We start from the raw sequence: 20014 nt of genomic DNA, 5'->3' as shown, positions 1-20014 counted from the left end.
ATCAAGCTTGCTAATATTGCAGCCCTGAAACCAGGCTGTGATCAATCAAGCTTGATAATGTTGTACAATATCTCAGCCTGTTAATTACTCTCATGGCCAATGGCTGCACCTAAAGCATGCACCTGATGAAAAGGTTCTAACCATAAACCATGTGAAAGTTATAATAAAATGCAAAGTATTCCCCAACTGATCAAATCCCCTCAGGCCTCTCAGCCATTTATTTTCGACCATGTATCTTTTGCCTGTTTATATTTTACATGGCGTATGTCATGAATTCTTTGCATAGTTTTGCAAACCAATCCCATTGCCCCTAAAAGAAAAGAAAGAAAATCTCTACTCAGATCTGTTAACAGGCAAACTTTTTGTAAACTAACCAAGATTCCCTGAAAGCTGAAGCGCAAATCTAACTAGCTATGACAAACTCAATATAATCCCAGCTGTGATATCTTAGTTAAGAGAAATACTAATAGAGGGTACTGTTGTCCAATATATTGCCTGAACAAAGCCACAAACACACTTCGAAATTATCGTACGTTGGCCCCTACGATTCTGCCGATCGTCAGAAACTGACGTGTCAGACAGACCAATTTTGAGGTTTTGTTTTGAAGGAAAGTTCGATAAAGTCATTGGTGTTCTTTGGAACTTATACTGGCCATTGCACGACCTTTCAAACAGCAAGGCTCTAACATGTTCGAAAATTTAAAGGAACAAAATCAAGAAAGACTTGGCCGTGGTGGGAATTTTAACTTGTCAAAATCTGATATTATTCTTCATTGCAATTTAAAATTAGCTGTTCCTCACTTTCCACTGATTCCCTGAACATCACAACCTTTTGATATTGGTTCATTTACAGAGTTTTTCTTTCTTAGTTTTTGGGGATCGAAAAAATGACTAATCATAAAAGGACAGCTTGCTTGATTCATGTCTCATCAAACTACCAACGACCATATAATTTATCTCGATTTTCATCAGCCACCATTTGGCTACCTGACAGCTCTTCATTCATCCGTGTGTCTATTGGCTGCATTTCCAGATTATTAGAAAAGAAAAAAAATGGTGAATTTCTCGAGCAGTTCGTTTCCATCACTAAACGGTGAACACTTGCACAAAAAATGAATTTATATTAATTTATTTAATTCATACAATCACAACTTTAATAAAATTGATATTTAAATTTGAACACATATAATTTTTTTATTGTACGTTCGACCTTCATTAAAAAAAAAATTTATACCTAAAAGGTAAATAATCATATTTATCACATGTTTAATTACGAATTAATAGAAGTTTAGAAATTATTATTAATTACCTTTAAGAAATACACCGAATTCTAATTAGCATTAATTAATTACTTACATTATATACATGCAAGCTAGCCGACTGCATTCGACAAAGAAGAAAAATATGTTAATTATTTTTGTATTAGTCCTAATTGATTTAATTAAGGATTAATTAGTTGTATTTTTACAGATATAAATACAAATATAATAAGATGGGATAGTCAGAAAATTAATATTATTTCTTTGAAAAGCCGTGTTAATGTGGACCGTCGTGGTTGGTAAAACTATGCTTTCTTCGTCAACATAAAAAGTAATTATATGCATGAGCTAGTATCTGTCCAAGCTAATACATATTGTAAAAATAAATTTAATTTCCATGTTCCATTAAAAGAAATGTTTAATTTGTTTTCGAAGCTTGGTCTAAAGTCTAATTATATAATTAAACAATATTGTGTTCATCAACTGGTGACAATTGCAATATCAAAATTTCCCAAAATGATACAAAAAAAAAAAAAAAGAGTGCAATTTAATTCTAATGCTATTGACAAATAAAGTCAAAGCAAATAAATAAAAAAAATTCATTATTAAATTAGAATTTGCATTCATCACACTTTTTCCATCTATTATTATGATAATAAATTCAATAAACAACTTAATTTGTCAAGACGCATAGATCCATACCAAAAAAAAAAAAAAAATGAAGATAATGGCTTAAAGAATTATGATTTAATTATTTTTAACACTTGTCTTATCACTTTTGCTTGTAATTATTAAACTACTTACAAATTGTTTGAGAGAATGAATGCTTGGGAAGAGCATGCGGCATGCGGGAAGAAGCTTGGTTGAGTAGACTGTACAACATAATTTGCTTGCTATTCTTGTTTATTGAGGGAAAAAAAAATATATGGTTATTCTATTTACAGCCATTTCCCGATTTAATCTACTCGAAATAGGAAAGATAAAAAACAGATCGTATTTTACCTTTTTTTTTTTTTTCTTTCTTTCTTAAGGCCAAGGAATATTGTGAGGTTAGGCGAAGAGAAAAATGAATTCAGTTAGTCAAATGCCAGGGGAAACAGGTAGTCCGATTATGGTTGATAATCTGATTCGAATTTATCAGATTTTGATCTGATTTGATTTTATTAAATTTTAAATTAGATTAGATTGAATTTATAATAAAAAAAATCAGCTTAAATTTTAAAAAAATCCACTCTGTCCTTATGTATATAAACAATGTTTTTTTTATTTATTTAATTATATATATTATATATTTTTTATATTTATATTAAAAAATATTTTATTAATTTTAAATCAAATTAAATTAATTATAATTTTATACATATATAAATTTAATCGAATTTAAATAAAAAAATAATATTTTAACATTTAATCGAATTTAAATATTAAATATATAAAATCAAATGACATTCAAAACTAACAAAAACCCACTCAAACTTAACGCGTAAGCATCTCTAATTTGGATGACCAGGAATTTAAAGTAGTTGTTTAGGATTTCAGGCCCGAAAATCTCACCAGTTCTTTTAGATGGGCTTTTTTGTGGTATGGAAGAGCAAAAGAAACAGACCAAATTAATTTTTGGGTTGGGTTGTCAAATGGGCTCGATAAATTTAAAAATAAAAATAAAAATAAAAACGTGATTAAATTCCTTATATTTCATCCGTGGCTCTTACCAATAGGCCAAGACTTTCACCATCTGATGTGGGTGGGTGTCTAATATTAGACAGGGAGCATTTCTAATTACAGTCCAATGTGGCAATGTCCAACCGAACAATTGGCGTGAAAAATGACTTCAATAACGTCACAATCTTCTTACGCAACTCAAAAACACTTGCGCTACCAAAAGATTGTGACGGTTTATGCCATCCTCCACTGAACACTGCCGAAAAAATCTTAGGCGTCTGATGCTTCAAGACCTTAATCTGTATATCCGAGAATTTCACTTGTGCAACAATGAAAGAAATGTCAAAACGAGCTGAATCAGTTCCTTTGACAATGCACAAAATCTCGATTTCGTGCAGCAGTTTGACAAAAGTTTCTGAAAACCCACATGTTTTTCATTTTCTTTACAACTTTGCAGTGATGGGTTTTAAAGTATTAGATAAGTTCAATGACTCTTCACTGACTGCATTGGATAATCCAAAACGAGAAACCCATGTGTTGTTATTTTGTAGTTACCTTTGATTTGCACCCAGATTCTGTAGGTGGGCTGAAACTGAACTAATAAAAGAAATAAGAATATTTGATTATGTAAGCGATGACTTAAGGCGGCCACTGCTTGCCCTTGCTGCTCTCTGATGCCGACTATATGTTTTTTTTTTTTTTCATACTTATCCTGCTTTCATTTTCTTCTTGGATCAAAAGAAACTTCTTAGATTACAAAGAATTATACAAATTTTCAACAAAGACAACCATTTTTTTTTTTAATTTGCTTAAAGTCGTATGCTGTGTTTTTGGATGATTTAGCCTTTCTGCACATGGCAAAGAGCAGTGATATTTTTATGTACGCTCCACAATTATTGGGGAATCATAATAGACTTCACACCATGTTCCCAGGCTAAGAAAATGATACCTGGCTTCAAAGATTGTCCAACGAGTAGCTTCTAGCGTATTAGCGAGTGAACGGAGCAATACTTAACCCAATACGTTTGGGATAGTTACTTTCATTATCCCCTTCGTTTTTTTTTTTAAGGTTGATTTTAATTGATTCGTTACTATGGGTATAAATAATTCATTAATAATCACAATATATTTAAATTCGATTCGAATAAAATTTAAATTTAAATTGATTATTATCGAGTCGAATTTAAATTTTAATAATTTAATTTATCGATTAAATTATGTTTAAATATTTTTATATATGAATTAAATAATTTACGAATTTAATTAAATTTTTATATTTTTATTATTTTAATTAATAAAATATTTTAAATTCAAATTCGAATTGAAGTATAAAATATTAAATTTTTATTAAAAATAAAAATTAAGTTTATTTTTTTATATTAATCGAATTTAATTAAATAAATTTAAATAATTTAATTTTTATCTTCAATCGAATTTAAATTAAAAAAAATTTAATCAAATTTGAATAAATTTAAAATTTAAAATTAATATTATATTAATTTAAATTGGATAAATTACATCCTTAAATAACCCTAGTCACAGCTCCCAATTGAGTGGGTCATTCTGGAATCTACGCTAGCAAAACAAATGTCAATCTTTTCCCCTTCATAGATTTCAGTGATTAAACTTTGATTTGTTTTTATTTGGAATTTGGACGGCTATTTTCTGATTTATTTGGGGCCCAAATGGACCCTTCAACCATTAGTCGGCGTGCGGTGGATGTGATTATCGCGATGTTTCGCGTAACTTCCTACAGCTTTCTATAGAAAACTCAATTACAAATTAGAAACCGAAAAGATAAAAAATAAACAATTCTTTCTCTAATTATTCAACCGACTTACTTCATTTTAGCTTGCATAGTATCATAAGGCGAATAACTCAACCAAATTGTAGCTTTATACACTCACGGATCATCAAAACCGTGTGGGTCTCATCTTACTAAACGAAATCCAAAATTTATTCGATTTTGTTCACATGACTATTAAGTTCAGTTTCATTCACACACTGTAGCCATAATAGCAGTAAGACTTCATTGAAAATCAAATCAAATATTGATTCATCAAAATTGTTTGGAAAGCTCTTGTCCACGTGCATGTATCAGAGACTTTACCTACCAAAAGTTTTTGCCGAGCAGAAATTAAAGAAAGGTCCAATCTGGCAACTAATAAGCTGATCCTACAAGGTAGATGGTGGAATGGGAAGTGAGTCGGCACCCAATGACAAGGTAAAGTCTTAGCAGCAGCGAGCTGGGGTATAGCCTAATTTATCGCCTGGTGCTTTGAGAGGGGCCTGGGCCCTGAATTGCACCGTGTTTGATTTTGAACTCTGCTTGGGGTGTTAGTATTTGACTTGGAAGCTGTCTTCCTTCCAAGTCTTCCTTCACTTCAATCTCGTCTTTGACCAACACTGGAAAGGAATCGCCCCTTAGCCACCAAGAAAACTCAACTAAACGTGCTCCACGCCCTTTTCTATTGTTTTTTGTCACCGTTATGCTAAATAACAACTATTTGTCTGTATTATAGCAACTATAGCTTTTCTACTTTCTCACCACTTGTCACGCAACTTCCATCCCTCCACTCCCTCTTTAAAACCTCCCCCACCCTCACTCTCACTCTTCAACTCACAGTTTACCATTCACTCTTCCCTCAACCAAGAACTTAAAAACTCCCCACTCGAAAGGACGAAAGACTCTTCCCTTTCTTTATTTTGTTGTTTTTCAGTGTTTGAATCAGATGGCTTTAGAAGCTCTTAACTCTCCAACAGCTGCCGCGGCCCCTTTTCAATTTGAAGATGGCAATTTGCACTGCCTGGAGTCGTTTGCCAAGCGCAAACGTTCAAAGCGACCACGTTTCGACCACGTTCCCACCGAGGAAGAATACCTTGCTCTATGCCTTATCATGCTAGCACGCGGTGGTGGAGCCGACTCTACCTCCACTTTCACTATCCCACACCGCCACCGCTCTCCTACTCCAACCACCTCGCCACCGTCAGCGCCAGCCTCGACCTCAACAGAGCAGAAACTTGGCTACAAGTGCAGCGTTTGCAACAAGGTCTTTAACTCTTTCCAGGCTTTGGGTGGCCACAAAACCAGCCACCGTAAGTTTTCAGGCGGCAACGACGATCACTCATCGTCAACAACTACGTCTGCAAACGCCGGCGGAGTCAGTTCCGCTGCGTTGAACCCAAGCGGTAGGTCCCACGAGTGTTCAATCTGTCACAAAAGCTTCCCTACAGGACAGGCCTTGGGAGGCCACAAGCGATGCCACTATGAAGGTGGGGCTGGGAATAGCGCGAGAGGTAGCGGCGTGACGCCATCCGAAGGAGTGGGCTCCACCAACTCCAACGGCCACATCAGCAAAAGGGCCTTTGACCTGAACTTACCGGCTTTGGCAGACTTCTCATCGATTAATTTCTTTGTTTCTGACGGTGATGATGAGGTGGAAAGCCCACACCCTGCTAAGAAGGCTCATCTGTTGATGCGGATGCCATCCAAAATTGAAGTCAACTAAACAATTAGGAATTAAATTATATGTCAGATTCGATGTATTTCTTCTTTTTTTGTCTCTTTTTGGTTTGGTGAGACAATTCTTTTCTGTACATAGCACTTGAAGAATTCCTAATCTCAATTGCCACTGTTTTTATTAATTAGTCAATTCAATTCAGTTAATTTAATTCCTCTTAATTCACAACTCACCACTTAATATTTATCTGCGGCTTACTGTTGTATAACAAAATGGATATAATTGCTGGTGGCTGTCAGAGGCTGTTGAAGCTTCAGTTTGACGGACGGGTATTTTTGGCAAGGTATAGTTACAGACTTACAGTGGCAAAAACCAGCTAAAGGCTAAAAGGTTCCAACCCATGAAGATCACGTGCATGTTGCATTTGCATGTTTTATTGGCCTTATAATTCTTAATTAATTGTTTATATAAAGTTTTGAGGTCGAGGGAAGAGAAATACTTAAAATTTTTTTATTAAAAGTAAGTAAATCAAAATTAAAATTAAAAAATTAAAAAATCTCATTATATAAATCAAACATAAAAAAATTTAAAAATTAAAAATCTTATTATATAAATGAAACGTGTAAAATTTTAAAAAAAATTTAATAAATTTTGATATATTTATTAAATAGATATTTTTAATAAAAATATTGATAAAATATTTATCATTGAATAAGTATTAAATAAATTTAAATTATAAATAAAATTTTTAATAAAATTTTTTATATATTATTAATCTTTATATTAAATTTTATTAATTTATCAATTTGAATTTTTTATAAAAAATTTATTTACTTATTTTTAATAAAAATTTTTATAAATTTTGCCTATATAATTTCGTTTAAGTTTAATCCCGAGTGGGGATGGACGAGTGATAAGAAGGGATGCTCGGTGTGGATAAGAAGATAGGCATCTGGTGGTGCGGGGGCTGTTTCGGCACGCGGTTTTCGTGTGGGAAAGTGATTAGGATGGTAGGTAACTTTTGCTGGCCGGGGAGGGGGGTTGCTTGTTTTGCTGTCTTCCATATGTCTAATACAACAGGAAATGAAACAAACACCAACGAATCCCAAAACTGTATCCCTAATGATGGGTTTACTTTAATTTGCTTCTCGTAGTTTTCATGGAAACTCCCCTTCATAGTTTTCTAACTAAAATATAACAATCAAATGCATAATGCATGAAAATCATCATCAATCTTAAACAACATGCATGTGTTTTTCTTTCTTTCTCTTTTTTTTTTTTTAACAAGGTTCAGCTTTGTTTGTCTGGCTCTTAATGGTACACCAGCATCAATATGGACTAAAAAACAAACCCACCTCGAGTTTTTCCAGTTTCTACCTGCAAATTTTTTCTACAGTTTATGTAACTTTCTAGGAACCTAATTTTTCAAAGTGCAAAAATACATTTGAACTTGATGTTGTCTTTGAAATCCTTCCAAGTTTAACGCTACCACCAAGAAGACTAGCTACCAGGCCAAGACATTTCCATGTGTGTTGTCAAAGTAAACTCCAACCAAATAAACAAAGAAATTTGCACCCAGTCAAAAGTTCTGACGACCAAATCATCATCAGTCGACTGATCTTATTGCAATCTGACGTTAATTGAAGTACTTCATTTCGACTGTTTGCCATTCGCACTTCCATTGCAGGAATGAAAACCTGATCAAAATTTGGTGATTGAGTTGGCATATTCTGTTTTTAAAAGAAATTGAAATGTAAAGCTACACACATTAAACAAGATGCTTACTTTTAGCCATAAAGTGCGAAAGGTTTACTTCTGGATCTAACCCAAAGTCCAGAAAAAGTTGGGATTTAACTAAAAAAAGGGAAAATGAAGGCCCCTTGCGTAAGCGAAGGACAGAGATATATGATTTGAATACACTGTTATATGATCAGCGCAAAGAAAAACTAATAAAACACAACAAATCTTTAATGAAAGTGATAAAGTCAACTAGACAGTGTCTGAATTGAAGGTTACTGTCCAACTAGACAGTGCTTATTGATTAATTTAGTTGGTTGGTGAACCGACTAGCTATAAGAAAAAAAGAAAAAAGGGATTATTTTGATAAGGTCACCTGCCTTCGTTTAATCAGCTTGATTAATGAAAAAGCCATACCAAATGTATTCATCTATTTGAGCTTAGATTCATAAATTAAATAGTATTATAATTTTGTTTACCCCATTGGTCCTATTTTTTTATCCTTTTTATTTGGAATTTTTCAAAATGATTTTTTTTTCATTTTTAACATCTTATACTATTATTTTTTAAAATATTTTTACTATTGATAATAAAAAATAGGATACATTAAAATTATAAAAAAAATTAAAATTTAATATTAAATAAATTAAAATCAAAGCTTCATAAAGTCAAATAAAGACAACAAAAATGAAATCGAAGGATTATTAATTAAAATGATAGTACTAAAGTGACAGCATTATATAGTGATGACATAAAAAAGGCTTTTAGATCTTTTTTCATGATTGTCAAAACTATATATCTTTGATGCCCATTGGAAAAGGCATGTAAAAGTCAAATAGTCGACAACTTCTAGAGGAGCTGACCAATTGAATTTCCAACCAAATTAAATGATATATTAATTTGTATGATTTTACCATGTGCTTTTGAAATTCCACTGAATTTGTTCATAGTTTGCCAAAATTTTAAGAAAGAAAGTATAGTTATTCTTGTGTCAATACCTAAAATTTCAAGTTTCAACCGCCAAACTCCATTACCAACAATGCCAAGAAGCTTATCCGTTCACAGTTATTTATATTTGAGTATCTGATCGTACGGTATGACTTGTTACAGAACGTCGGCGTTCTAGTTTGGCGGCCAAAAGCATTAAAAGGAAGAAAAAGACAAAAGCTGAAGTCAAACATTGACTCTGTGTTGGGTATGGCTGCAACCAGTAGATCAGAAAAAGTCTTAAATTAATTATCTTTATCAAGATAATTAACTCATAAAAAAAAAAAAACATAAAGTATTAGGCAAGTGGTTAAGCCCAACTACAACTCTATCTCTTCTTTTATATATTATATGTATATAATATATGGGGCTGGAGGACCACTGGACCACGATGATGGAAGCAGCTGCTGTAGATCAGTAGTGCATTTTGTTGCCCATATTGGATGGAATCGGTCATACGTGGCTTCCACATTTACCATTAAAAAAATGCTATAGTGGCACGCATCGAAGCTCAAATGAGTAAAATTTATTTTCTATGGCGTTTTTATGACAAAAGGAAAGAAAGCAATCATCACGACGATGTGCTCCGCGGAGCCACTGGCATGAAACACCAGTTTAAGTCGGTAAATGCCTTCGAAATGATAGGTCAACGCGAAGAATACAGAGACATAATCTGATGCTTGCAAATAAAAAATCAGAACATTAAGAGCCTTTGTGCTCTGCCAACTGAAGTTAGCTAGACGGGCTTCACTGGCTAACCCAAATGTAGAAGCTTTTATAAAATTTAATCTGTGACACGAGGATATAAGAGGCCCAATTCAAGCCCACATGTGCTAAAGGCTTTGATTGAGCCAATGGTTGCATTTCTTTTACGGAGAAGGAGTCGCAGCCCATTCTTGAGCAGAAATTTGACAACATAGAGATTACTATATGCCCATTACCAGGCAAAATTAAGGATGCATGATTGAAACTTTTTAGATATATATACATACATATGATCCAATGTCTAAGCCATAAAATAGAAAAAGAGATTATATATACTTCAACTTCTAGATGAAATATATATATATATATATATATGTATATACATATTGCCATCATTCCTACCTAATGCAGTGAATGGATTTTTTGAATAAGTACTAGAAAAATGATTTTTTTATACCTAGTTGAGTCAGGTCCCAAGTGAAATTTGAAACAAATCATATTCATACATATACTGTCCAATTGCATGCTGATTATGTGCTAATGAGACAAATGTTTGATGAGCACTAGAAGGAAGAAGGAACTGTCAGAGAGGAATATAAATTCATTATCCAAGCCTCAACATAGATGCTTCTAACCAATTATTCTGTTGTTATATGCTAGGGAAGCTCCCAATCTGACATCGGTTACAATTAAAGTACCTGACGAAAGACAAATATGGTTTCATGTTCTTAATCAGATTGAAATTATTGGTGCTGTTGGGAACAAGAAAAACAAGGCCATGTTCCAAAGATAAGACTCAAAACTACTCAATGCTTATTCATCACATGGCAGAATGCAGATAGATATGGTGGGAGACAGATTTGAAACTTATCAGACCTCGATCTATCTATATGCAACAAATAGTATTTAGACAGCTAAAGGAGAAAGAACAAAAAGGGGGATTGAACTGGCTAGCTTTGTCATCAAAATCAATTATATTCCTACCATCCCATATGTTCCATTACTATTTCTTGACGAATGCTGGAGCACCACCTTTGCTTATAAGTATCAATATCTGGTTCCATCCTGAACTCTACATATGATTTCAATCCCTCATCAATTAAGATTCTCATTAATTATCATTACATCTCATATTCGAATCGATTCGTTAAAATACATTTATTTTATTTTATTTACATTAAATTTAATAAAATTATAAAAAATATTATCTCGTAATCTTTCATCGAATTCAAACCCAAAACTAGATAAAATATTAGTATAATTGATGAAAAAGTTATTTCTTTATCAATGAATTTCGATAGGTAAAGGATCGGGTTGGTGTATTTAGTAAGAGAGAACATAGAAATTGAAGGGTTTAATTTACTTGGTTTGAAGGAGGTCAAGGATCAGGTTCTACAGTTTTCTTCTAGTTTTGAAAATTCGTACGAAAAGAAGGTAAAGAAACGATTGAAAAATTGGATGGACTAAACCAATCGAACGATCCACATCAATCAAAATGATGGAATCGAACGGTGCACATGAAAACAAGATCAATAAAGGAAGCGGAAACCCGGAGCCGGTCGTGCCCAGAGTTTGGAAGATATTCCCTTCCCACCACCACGTACCCCAACCCAACCATGGTTAATTTAACTAAACCCTTAATCATCACGTTGATTAATAAACCCCTTCTCTTCATTTCCCTTTCATCTCGGGCTATTCCCTTTCTTCTGGTATTTCTAGTTCACTTCCTTCACTCTCTTTCTTTGACTTGCTTGGAACCCAGGTAATCTCCGGTCAACAAAAGGATCAGATTTTTTTTATTAAGATCAGACGGTTGTTAGTTGAGGAAAAATATGAGCTGCAACGGCTGCCGAGTGCTCCGAAAGGGATGCAGCGAGACCTGCGTGTTACGGTCGAGCTTACGCTGGATCGAATCCCCCGAAGCCCAAGGCAACGCCACCTTATTTCTCGCCAAGTTTTTCGGCCGTAGTGACCTCCTCTCTCTTATCTCCTCAGTCCCCGAATACCAACGCCCCGGTACCCTCTCAAAAATACTTAATTTTCTATTTACATTATCGAATTTTTGTTTTTTTTAGGTATATTTTTTAAAGTTTTTTTTTTTTTTTTTTGGGTTTTTTATAGCTTTGTATCAGTCTTTGTTGTTTGAGGCTTGTGGTCGTACCGTGAATCCGGTGAACGGAGCGGTAGGGCTGTTATCGAGTGGGAACTGGCATATCTGTCAAGCAGCGGTGGAGACGGTGCTTCAAGGCGGAGCTTTACGGCCGATTCCGGGGATTTTAGCCGGAGTTTGGACGCCGAGTTGCGACGAGTCATCGGTTCTTTTCTGTGCTAACTCATGCAACTTCCAAAGCCGCTACGCTCAGTCTAAGCCTTTGATGACGATGATGAACGAGAATCAATCGGCTTCGGATCTAAGCCTCTCTTTGACGACTAAGTTCGGTGGAGGAAGACGTGGAAGCGGAAGCCGATACCAGGAAGAAAATAAGAGAGCAAAAACGGCGTCGTTTTATTCGGAGGAATCAGAGATAACTACCTTTGAAAGCAACGGAAACGAAGGCAGGCAAGAGAGAAAGATTTTGAATCTTTTCGTTTGAGAAAACTAAGACCAACAAAAAAAAAAAAAGCGGTCTTTTTTGATAAGCCGGCGTTGTAGTGAATAATGAAGAGAAAATAACAAGAATAGAAGTTTTTTTTATTATTATTTTAATTAATAATTTTGTGAGTTTTGTTAAGGGAGGGTGAAAAAATGAGGATAATCTGAGTCATTATGATTTTGGTATCAAGGAAAGCATATTGATAATCAGTATAGTTAAGCAATCAATGATGATAGATTGAAATTAGTAGTATTTGAGTTGGGGAAGATAAGAAATGAGTAATTAATCCTTTTTAAGTAGGGAAGATGATTAAAATTGCTGCTATTTTCTTGGTATGATATGTATGGATGCCTATTCTTTTGCAAATAGATTCATTTATCCTTGAGAAATTATTGCCCGAAAAGAAGATGACTGGCTAACCTTGAAAAAAGTTGAAGTTTTCATCATCTTCAACTTGGTAATTGGATTTGTGAAAGTTCATTGAAGATGATAAGGTCACCATAACTTTTCGTAGAGAACTTGAGGAAGTTGGTTGAATTTGGTAAATAGTTTAATTTAATCAACTATTTTTAGAGGTTTCCAAAGGCCACTCATATGATATCATTACAACATCTTTTTAAGTTTAATTTGAAAATTTTTTTAATGATACAATCAAATATTGATAGATAAGAAAATAAAAGTGCTTTGAACTTGCCTTTATCCGTTTTAATTTTTTTTCATATATGTATGCTCTTTCTAACCTCACTTTCACTTAAAGAATAATAGGGGATTAAAATATTACTGCTAGAATCTTTAACCAAATTTGAGAAAATATACCAGTTTCCAAGCAAAGCAGGGCTGAAACTCACATTAAGTCAGCTGAGCCTTCACTTTGTGGTCTCAAGCAAGATAGTCAGCATGCATAAGAACGAAGGAAAAAGGAACAGACAAGGGAACTTTAAAGAATGGAGAAAAAAAAAAAAGGAAAGGGAAGAAAAAACAAAAAAAAAAAAAGGGTGGGAAGCGGGGCTGGGTCCCAAAGTTTAGATTTTATAAAAGCAAAAAATGGTGCGCTGCACGTCAGGCTGCCCCGCCTCCCTCTACTCCCCCTAGTCCTCCTCCATTGGAAGTGGGTTCCACGGCATCACACATTCCTTTTTTTTTTTCACAAAAGATCGTTGATAGGAAAGGGTCTTCGATTCAATTAACCAAAAAGCAAAGCTTGTTGTTCCATTCCACCGTTCCGCCGCGTCTATTTGCATATGCTGTGGATCCCACAATGATTTTAACTTCACTTGCATCACATCGGTGTTGGATAGCTCCACTCAAATTAACATCACTAAATGGCTATAATATTCGTGTAATGTGCAAAAGCGTTTTCGGTGTCATCTTAAGTGTTTCGAATATAGAAGTTAATAAATTAAAAGTTTTTCTTTTCTTTATGTTTCATTGGCTTCTTTTTTGGCCTCATATGATATAGATTTACATTTCATTACTTCTTTCATGCTACACAACTTTGCCTTGTCTGAAATATTGATGAATGGAAACCTCACCTTCCGGTTACATCTAAGCAACAAGTTGGACGAATTATGAACCATTATCCAAAACAATACCAATGATAACATTGATTCCCGGTTCAACTGGTCCATTCCTTTTCAACACCGACCTCAACAAGCCAGCCACATCTTTTTGCATGTTTCAACTTCTTCAATTCTTTTTTACCTTTTAAACTATGCCTTGATAAGAGAAAAGTGGAAATAGAATAGTTGAATGGAAAAGGAAAGTAAAAAATGAGAGACAACAAAATACATATAAAAAAACTTTAAAACATAAAAAAAAAAAAATCCATTTCTTTTACTTACAAATGATGAATTAATTCCCATGTAATTTTCTATTTTTCCTGCCAAAAAAAAGGTGGACAGAGAAAACGAAAATTTCCTTCAATTATTCTATCTTTTCATTTTTATACCGAGCAAAGCCTCAAAGGGAGTTTGGAGTTATAAGTAGTTTTTACTCTAAACAAATACAGAGGATTACAACAGAAGATGAACATCAAAAGATGGATGACACATCATTCATTATATAAAAGCAAACAAAAACAAAGCTTAAATTAAGAACCATTGACTGAAATTGGAAACATCATTTTTACATATATTTACACACTTTCCTTTGGCCTATAGAAAAAACAACAAAGAATACCCTGTAAAACTATCTAACTTCACAATGAGAATAATTTCTTTCAAGCCATCAAATTACACATAAAGGCTAAATTCACGTATCAATAGAAAAGACCAAACTATCACTCTCATGCTTGTAAAACTCAATCCATCATTGAAAACTTTCTTATTACCTTTAGTACAATATATTCGGATGAAATGGAAATGGGGTTGATGTCATGTTAGTATCAGAAAAAGGCAGTGAAAATCACCTGAGCTTTACAATTTTGGTGTCAAGCTGGAAGGTAAATGATTTAGTTGTAAAATGTGTGTTCTCAGGCTACATTCCTTCACCTGGTCATTAGAAACAATTAGACTAAAAAACAAGTTATATACAGCAATTCCTCTAATAAAACAAAACAAATAAGATGTTTACCTGCATGGCTGCAATTGCTGACAAAAGTTCTTTGCATTGATCAAGTAAAGCAAACTCATTTGCGCTTAAATTTCCAAGTTCTGTCACCAAAGAGTTAACTTTTTCAACCTAGAAACCAACCAAAAAAAAAAAAAGGTTAGATGCAAGCATAAAAGAACAGACCAAAATCAATAAAATCTGCTTTTATTGAGGATAAAAACAACTTTAGAGGAGATCCATTGTCATTACAGTCAGTAAGCTGTTTATCATAGTCATCCAAAATTCAAAAGGTAACTTCCATAACCAAAAGCAAGACGCAAAATTGGATCAACCTATATCACTTTTAGTACTGGTTGAACTGATTGGGCAAACAAGCCACTAAAACTAACATCAAATCAATTTGATCAGCTGCTGTAGTCACTGCAACAATTTTAGAACTTCGTTCATTGAGTATAATAAAGAATTTTACAGTAGCTGTACCAGTTGACTCAAAAGATCACATGTCAGACATAAGCTCCAACGCTTAAGCTCATACCAGAGGTCAAGCTTTAACATTGTGGTACATGTGGCTACATGCATTTCTAACAATACAAATCAACAGCTGGTTGCTTTAGTCAAGGAAGAAAATATTCTATGTAGAGTACAAACAGGGTAACAGGAAAAAGTCAAAGTCTTGATTTATTTATTGAAGGCTATAACATAATTAAAGAAAGATGGAGACAACTAACCAGATAGACTAATAACCTGGTGACCTTACATGTAATATGGATGGTTATTTTCATTTGACTGGGATTAATAAAATAAACCAGAAGCCAGCCAACCAGTATATACTCATCATTCAGCAAGATTAGGAATCAAACTAGGGCCACAAGAATTAAACCTAGTCCTTTTATACAAACGGAGAGTCAGAGACATGAGATCATTATACTTCTTTCTATCATAGATAATCTTTAAAAGATACTTATCATTAAATGAAAGAGTACTCAACCTCTGATCTTTGTCCAAGAAAAAACCCTCACACAGTTAGCAATATCTTACTATTACACGAACTTTTGCTGGTTGCAACTTGTCTAAAACCAGTACTTAGGAAAAGAAAAAGTTTGCACATAAAAGAGGAACAAAGGCAAATTCAAAATTTGCTCATAATAAAAGAAAATGAGGGGAAGGTGAGGGTGAGGGGCTAAGGATGATGAAGAAAGAAAGAAAGAATTACCTTTGATAACGATGAGCATACGGAGGATGCCATTGCCTGCATTATGTCAACTGCTGAACAAATAGCATCCTTCAATTTTGGAATATCAACCTGCACAAATGAAGAGAAAACCAAGACGTTTCTTTTAAGACGCAACATACCAATGCATTGGCAACTGAGATGCTACAGCTTAAACGAAATTGACAAAAGTCAGAACAAGGAACTTACCCTAGCCCCACAAACAACTGGAAGGCGGAGCGTGCTAGCCATCAAAGCTTCAGTAGCCCCAGACAAAGAACCGCAATAATCATAGTCCAGGGCAGCCCATTCGTCCAAAAATACCATCTGCACTCATCAATGAAAATAATATTATATACAGCAGTCAGTCGATGAAAAAGCATTGGATTACATGAAGTGAAAAATGCAATCCAAATCAGATATTTGAAAGAAACGATGGCTATAGATGACAAGAATACAAATTTCAGGTTTCTTCCAATAAGCAGCAAATTCAGGCTATTCATGAGGTTACACAATCAAGTTCAAATTTCAAGCACAATTAATGATGAGGCAAGGGGGAAAGAGAGACAGCCAGACAAATAGAGCAAGACAGAGAGATCTACACTTTGAAATGTAATGGAAGATGCAGACATGAAAAACTAGCAATAATCAAGTTAAGATCATCAAAATGATGAGAAGATGTAAAAAACCCAAGAAAATATCAAGTCAACAAGAAACAAATCCACAATGGAGAGATGGTTCTTACTTGCCCCTTGAGGATGGAAATCAGCTTCAAGTTTTGCCTCAGCAACTGTAACTCGGTTCTTTTGGCTCTAACAGATTCTCGCAGTTTTGAGGTGGTTGTCCATGCATTATAGAGGCTTTTCTGTTATAGAAACATGATGACAAAAGGATTCTTCGTCATATTTTAACCAACTAAAATGAAGATAATCAAAAACATAAACCATCAGTAACCTGAAAACAATAGGAAAGTTAAAAATGAAGCGTCTTACAGATACAATCAATGCAAAAAGATTAAAATGAATGTTAAACATGTCAATCATTAAAATATGAAAAATATCAACTCTCTTCTTTATCCTTTCTCAGACATCAATAAGTCATCAACCATAGATGTTTCTAGGGCACATATAATCTGCAACCTCTGCTTGCCTCTAATTTGATCAAATTGTTCCCAATATGATGAATGCTCTCTTTGACTCATTCCTTACAGCAACAAGATCAGCAACTAATGAACCAGTGTCTTTCTCTTGGACAATTAGCTTTCTTGACATTCAATGTTAATTTGAAATCAGAATCTACTGAACTCAGTGTCTCTCACATGGCCTCTGGATTTAGTGTGAAGGAAAAGACCATGCAAAGCAGGCTGCAAAGTCTCTTTTTATCCCATTTCTATCATTAGGTTCCCTCTTTCATTCCAGTATCTTCATCCATTTTCACTTATCAAAGATTGTACCAAGATATCCCTTACACAACCGAGATTAGTAACTCTGATTGAAAAGCTGTTAAAAATACTTCAGCTTCTCTGCCCTCAACATGATCAATCTCATAAGCCACAAAACAACTCTCACAGGCTGCTTGCACATGATATCAGAACTGCTTCTACACCGCAAAAGCAATTATAAAACAGAATAACGAAAAAGCCAGAGTACAAGCCCTATCAAGCAGAAGTGGCCCAGAGAATTCCAGCTTTAGCAAGAACATCACTGTCTGTGTTTTTACGATAGAATATAATTCAACTCAATTTTATTTGTCAGGATTCTTCTTGTGTTTTTAAGCGAAAGTTCTCAAATTCTGGGCAGTAAGAGCAAGACAAATTACGTGCAGCCGGGGTAGATTCTAAAAAATTTAACATAATACAAATCTTAGCCATAATCCTTTACAATTGATGGTAAGCAACATTTAGTTCTGCGCATTGTACTGTGAAATTACATTAAGGGTGAATTCCTACGAATGTAGAAATAGTACAGCATGCAAAATTAAAAGCATAAAAAAGTCGACAGCATAGTGATAGTACCATACAGCAAGCAACTATAAAGGTCAAACGCAACAAGAGAGAAATTCAAAGTCAACTCTTAGAGTCATACCTCCGCATTAGACCTCTGGAAAGACAGAGCAGCATCTGCTCTAGCATTAACAAAACGCCACTGCAACAACCGGTTATGAAGTAGCCTCAATAAATGAGCATCCGAAACCTTATTCTCCCCGATCTTACCCATCTTAATAACATCACCAGCAAAGCTCAAAATCGACGGTGTATTTATGAAATTACCACTCAATCCATTCTTCACTCTAGAGGGACTCATTCCCCTCAAAGGAGACGAAGTTGAGGACGCCCCAAGCTTACTAGGCGATGCAGGCCGAACCGGCCCACGAATTGGCGATAGCTGTGCTCTGCCGTTCACTACACCTTTCGGATACGACAAAGGACTATCAATTGCGAACTTGTCTGGTGCAATTAGCTTAGAGTGAACCGTATTTTTCTTAGAAACCGGAGAGCCAGGATCGGACAGGCGTAACCGGTTGTTAGTCTCTTGCCAGAAGCGGGCCGGGACCTTTATCCCCCGAGGCCCACGTTTAACGTCTCCTTTATCGTTACACGAACTTTCTGGAGCTCCTGAAGTACTACCAGAAGAAACGCTTTCAGTATCAGAAGCCGCAGGATCACATTGAGCCTCAGATCCAACGGCCGTAACGGCCGTTAAATCTCCATCATCAATCATGGAATTTCTTAATGACCTAACTACATTGCCAGTAACAGATCCGTTTAATCTCTTCTTCTCGTCGGTGCAATCCATGCTTCTACTCACCGAATTCGGTTGCCTTAACCTCGCCGGCCACCGCTCCGTCTTTGAATTCTCAGTTTGATCTGTTCCTCTCCCCGGAGTCGTTATTGCCGCAGTTGGCCTCCGCCTCTCCGGCGTGCCTTTTCTTGCCGCGCTTTGTGATGGAGTTGGTTTAGCTTTGCTAAACTGATAGGAAAACGACTCTCCCTGAAACGAAACAGATAAGCTTCTCGTAGAAGTGAAGAGCAACTTCTGAACAGCGGATAATTCGCCGTTGTTGTTACCATTACTACTTCTCAAATCCATAGAATTATTAGGCCGCGGCGTAACAACCGCCTGTCTCCGTTCTACTGATTGCGACCGCTTGATAACCGATGGAGTCGCGTGCTTTGGCGTCGTAACAGCCGTCGAATGAGAAGAAGTCCGCGAAACCAACGGCGACGGACACCGTTTAGCAGAAGCCGCAGAAGAAGATGATGATGACGTGGACGAATTAGAGGAGGATCTCGACGTGGACAAATAACGAGAAGAGACTTCTCGGAACTTTTGATGGCGCGGAGCAATGGCATTGTCGGTGTCTGAAGGCAATAACGGAGGCCGAGACGGGTTTTGATGTGGTGTCCCTCGTCCGTGCTTTACCGTCGAGGACAATGCAGCTACCATTGCGGGCACTAACACAATTCAATTCTAATATCTGACTGATCCTTTAATCTCACTCTCCTCCCAAACCTAACCGTATCTATTAATCATACCCCTCCCAAAAAAAAATTTTTCACTTCAAAAAAATTTTAAAAAAGGAAAAAACCAGAGTTTGGAGTTAATTAAAAATTTTCAGAGCTTAACAGATTTTCCCTTTTTGACCTTATAGTCGGAATTTAGGGGAAGAGCGGAAAAGTGAGCATTGCCGACGAGAGAGTGAGACAAAAAGCGAGAAAGAGAGAAGGGAGTGAGCCTTGAGGGTTGAGGGATGCCGTAGCGAGATGTGAGTATAACGGTCTTACTAGGCTTTTTTCTGCTTGGGGATACGGGAAAAAAATATAAAATAAAAGATTAGTTTTTTTTAATT

At 35.2% G+C, this 20014-nt stretch overlaps 2 protein-coding genes and 1 pseudogene across 4 annotated transcripts; 2 read left to right on the top strand and 1 right to left on the bottom strand.

Annotated features, from left to right (window-relative positions):
• Positions 1 to 4851: 4851 nt before the first annotated feature.
• Positions 4852 to 6566, top strand: LOC111315461 (zinc finger protein AZF3 pseudogene; annotated as a pseudogene). Its single transcript, XR_016330756.1, has one exon. The product of XR_016330756.1 is annotated as a zinc finger protein AZF3 pseudogene (transcript).
• A 4923-nt stretch (positions 6567 to 11489) lies between these two features.
• LOC111314888 (LOB domain-containing protein 37-like) lies at positions 11490 to 12506 on the top strand. The gene is made up of 2 exons (XM_022916501.2): positions 11490 to 11827; positions 11933 to 12506. Exons 1-2 carry the CDS (start codon positions 11644 to 11646, stop codon positions 12403 to 12405), a joined length of 657 nt encoding a protein of 218 aa, XP_022772236.1. The 5' UTR covers positions 11490 to 11643; the 3' UTR covers positions 12406 to 12506.
• A 1341-nt stretch (positions 12507 to 13847) lies between these two features.
• Positions 13848 to 20014, bottom strand: LOC111314886 (QWRF motif-containing protein 2-like). 2 transcript variants are annotated; one of them, XM_089749588.1, is made up of 8 exons: positions 18250 to 20014; positions 16911 to 17030; positions 16376 to 16492; positions 16169 to 16258; positions 14977 to 15084; positions 14813 to 14894; positions 14247 to 14284; positions 13848 to 14120 (listed from the first exon to the last, which is right to left on the bottom strand). In XM_089749588.1, the coding sequence occupies exons 1-6, from the start codon at positions 19609 to 19611 to the stop codon at positions 14820 to 14822; spliced, it is 1872 nt and encodes a 623-aa protein (XP_089605714.1). In that variant the 5' UTR covers positions 19612 to 20014; the 3' UTR covers positions 13848 to 14120; positions 14247 to 14284; positions 14813 to 14819. The 2 variants fall into 2 exon arrangements, with proteins under 2 accessions (XP_089605714.1, XP_022772235.2); XM_022916500.2 differs by lacking the exons at positions 13848 to 14120; positions 14247 to 14284 and having other exon boundaries at positions 14490 to 14894.

The sequence above is a fragment of the Durio zibethinus genome, chromosome 20 (assembly GCF_047325235.1).
Source record: "Durio zibethinus cultivar Kanyao isolate XHJ-2024 chromosome 20, ASM4732523v1, whole genome shotgun sequence".
NCBI classification, from domain to species: Eukaryota; Viridiplantae; Streptophyta; class Magnoliopsida; order Malvales; family Malvaceae; genus Durio; species Durio zibethinus.
This window is presented reverse-complemented; position numbering and strand designations above follow the sequence as displayed.